This window comes from Tupaia chinensis, unplaced genomic scaffold, assembly GCF_000334495.1.
Source record: "Tupaia chinensis unplaced genomic scaffold, TupChi_1.0 Scaffold000037_4, whole genome shotgun sequence".
In the NCBI taxonomy this organism is placed as follows: domain Eukaryota; kingdom Metazoa; phylum Chordata; class Mammalia; order Scandentia; family Tupaiidae; genus Tupaia; species Tupaia belangeri.
The window spans coordinates 899,678-901,900 of record NW_006159487.1 but is presented as its reverse complement, the minus strand read 5'-3'; the positions used below and the strand labels follow the sequence as shown (position 1 = coordinate 901,900).

Below are 2,223 nucleotides of genomic sequence, written 5' to 3'. Positions count from 1 at the left end.
TGTCAGCCCCACTGCCCCCCGAGGCCTGGGCCTCCCGACCGCATTTCAGCAGGACTGTCACGCTGAAAGGGCTCGGGAATCCCCTACACACAGGCAAACGTCCAAGGAGAAGGGAGCTAAAGGACGAGCCACTTTTGTGTACAGTATTTTGAAATCCGTGCAACCTCTTCCATAATACGCATTTTCAGTGACTTTCTGCAGTTTTTAATAACTCCCATGTTCCCATCTGTCGAAAGGCAAAATAAACTCAGCGGCCCCAGAAAACTGGAGAACTCACAACCTGCCTGCACACCAAGGACGCGGAGCAGGCCGCCCCTGCTTACTAACACGGACCCTGGTTTACTTGGTGCCCTCCAAATTCTCCTGTCCCCTCCAAACGCCATACCGAAGCTTTTCCATCCGCAAACGGAATCCCCAAGTGGAGGCAAACTGACGCCAACCTCACTCGTATGCGAGACCGAAGCTTAGCACACGCTCACACCACAGACCACCAAGTCCCGCCAAGTCCACCAGGGAACACGCTTCTATTAAGAAATGTTCTCTTGTCAGCTAGCTTACATTACTTTTGCTATAGGGCGCCTGTACTCACGAGAGAGAGAGAGATCACCCCCCAGGATCCTGTCTCCACCACCTTCCTCTTAGGAGTTTGGGCATGCCCACACATATGGCCAGAGTGATTTTCAAGTTGCCAGGTCCAGGACTTGAACTGCACATGGGCCACGTGGGGTCCAGCCCCTTAGCCTCCATGCCCCCTGCTGAGCCTCTCTTCTTGCGTTCTGATCTCACTCACTGACTCGATCTCTTCACCCTGAACTCTTTCCTAAGATTCGCAGTGGAGATTCTAGCAATCTGTTTTGGTTAATAAAATAGCTTTAAATAACAAGGGCAAACCCACAGAAGACACGGTGTGCTTCTCAGGGCCCTGCTGCCGAAAGCAGTCATCTGAAGCTACCTGAGACATCTAAGTAGCAAACACCAAAGGACTCAATATCCACCGAGATTTTGGAAAACGCTCCATTGCTTCTCTTGAACAAGAAACACAGTGGCTTGCCCTGCTTAGTTTGTAAATCTCGGGATGATTGCACTTAACTGGAATGCCTACAAAGAAAGAAACCATGTAGCCAAGCGATAGAGCCACCAAGGACTACTGTGTATCGCTCTCCTCCATAAACAGCACTAGGGTCAAAGCGGCTCATTTAACTGAGAAGACACAAGTCCCAGGGGAAGAAGACAGTTCACTGCAACTTGGCTGTGGGGAGCAATCCCGCCCGGACATCTGAAAAGGACAGACTAGCAGCGCAGAGGCACCGATTCTGTCGAAGAGCTCCCCGCCGCTGCAGTACTCCAAGAACAGGTACTGGGTGCTGCCCTCGCGCCGGTGGCCGTAGAACTTCACCACGTTCTCATGGCTCAACATCTTGTTGATGCAGATCTCTTTCTTGATGTTTTCCGGGCAGTCGGCCGCGCGCTTCATGTCCACGATCTTCACGGCCACCGCCTCCTCGGTCCTCCGGTTCACGGCCAGCTGGACTCTGGGAAGGACACCACCGCTACTCACCTGGGCCGCAGCTGTGCATCCCTGCCCAAGGAGAAGGCCGCACCTACTCCTTCCTGAAGTGGGAGGTCCCGAGGGAGGGGTCCCTGTGCTGTCCCACCCGCTGCGATGGCCACCCCCTGCAGCAGGGTTATTTAATACGCGTGTCTTCAGAGAGCCATGGGGGTGCACACTGTGGATATACACTAGGCAGGAAGTTCAGAATCTCTGCACCCCAATAAACTCATGCTTGCGTTTCGTTTTCCCACAAAGTTCTTTAACATTTCTTCCATAAGCTGGAGACGGCAGGGCAGGGACCCAACAGGTGGGGGCTCCAGGGCGGGCGGCCGAGCACGAGGGGTCACGCTCACCCACGGGCGGGCCAGGCCGGGACGCACAGGGTACCAGCACAGAGGGGCGCGGCTGCGGGGGCTGCGGGGACGTGCAGGGACGAGCAGGGACGTGCAGGGACTGCAGGGGGCTGCGGGGAGGTGCAGGGATTGCGGGACTGCAGGGACTGCGGGGCTGCGGGGACGTTCAGGGACGAGTGGGGACGTGCAGGGACTGCGGGGGGGCTGCGGGGACGCGCAGGGATTACGGGGACTGCGGGGACGTGCAGGGACCGGGGGCCGGGGGCCTGGCCGGCCGTGCCCGGCGCCCGCGCACTCACTCTCCCGAGGCGCCCCCCC

General features: G+C 57.2%; 1 protein-coding gene across 1 annotated transcript in view; it reads right to left on the bottom strand.

Moving 5' to 3' along the window:
* CHEK1 (checkpoint kinase 1) overlaps window positions 1-1,532 on the bottom strand; it is a gene marked incomplete at its 5' end in the record, with an annotated part of 26,353 nt that extends 24,821 nt beyond the window's left edge. Inside the window, 1 exon segment of the mRNA XM_014588760.1 lies at window positions 1,309-1,532. Within this exon segment, the coding sequence (XP_014444246.1) occupies window positions 1,309-1,532 (224 nt within the window).
* Between the last annotated feature and the right edge of the window lie 691 nt (window positions 1,533-2,223).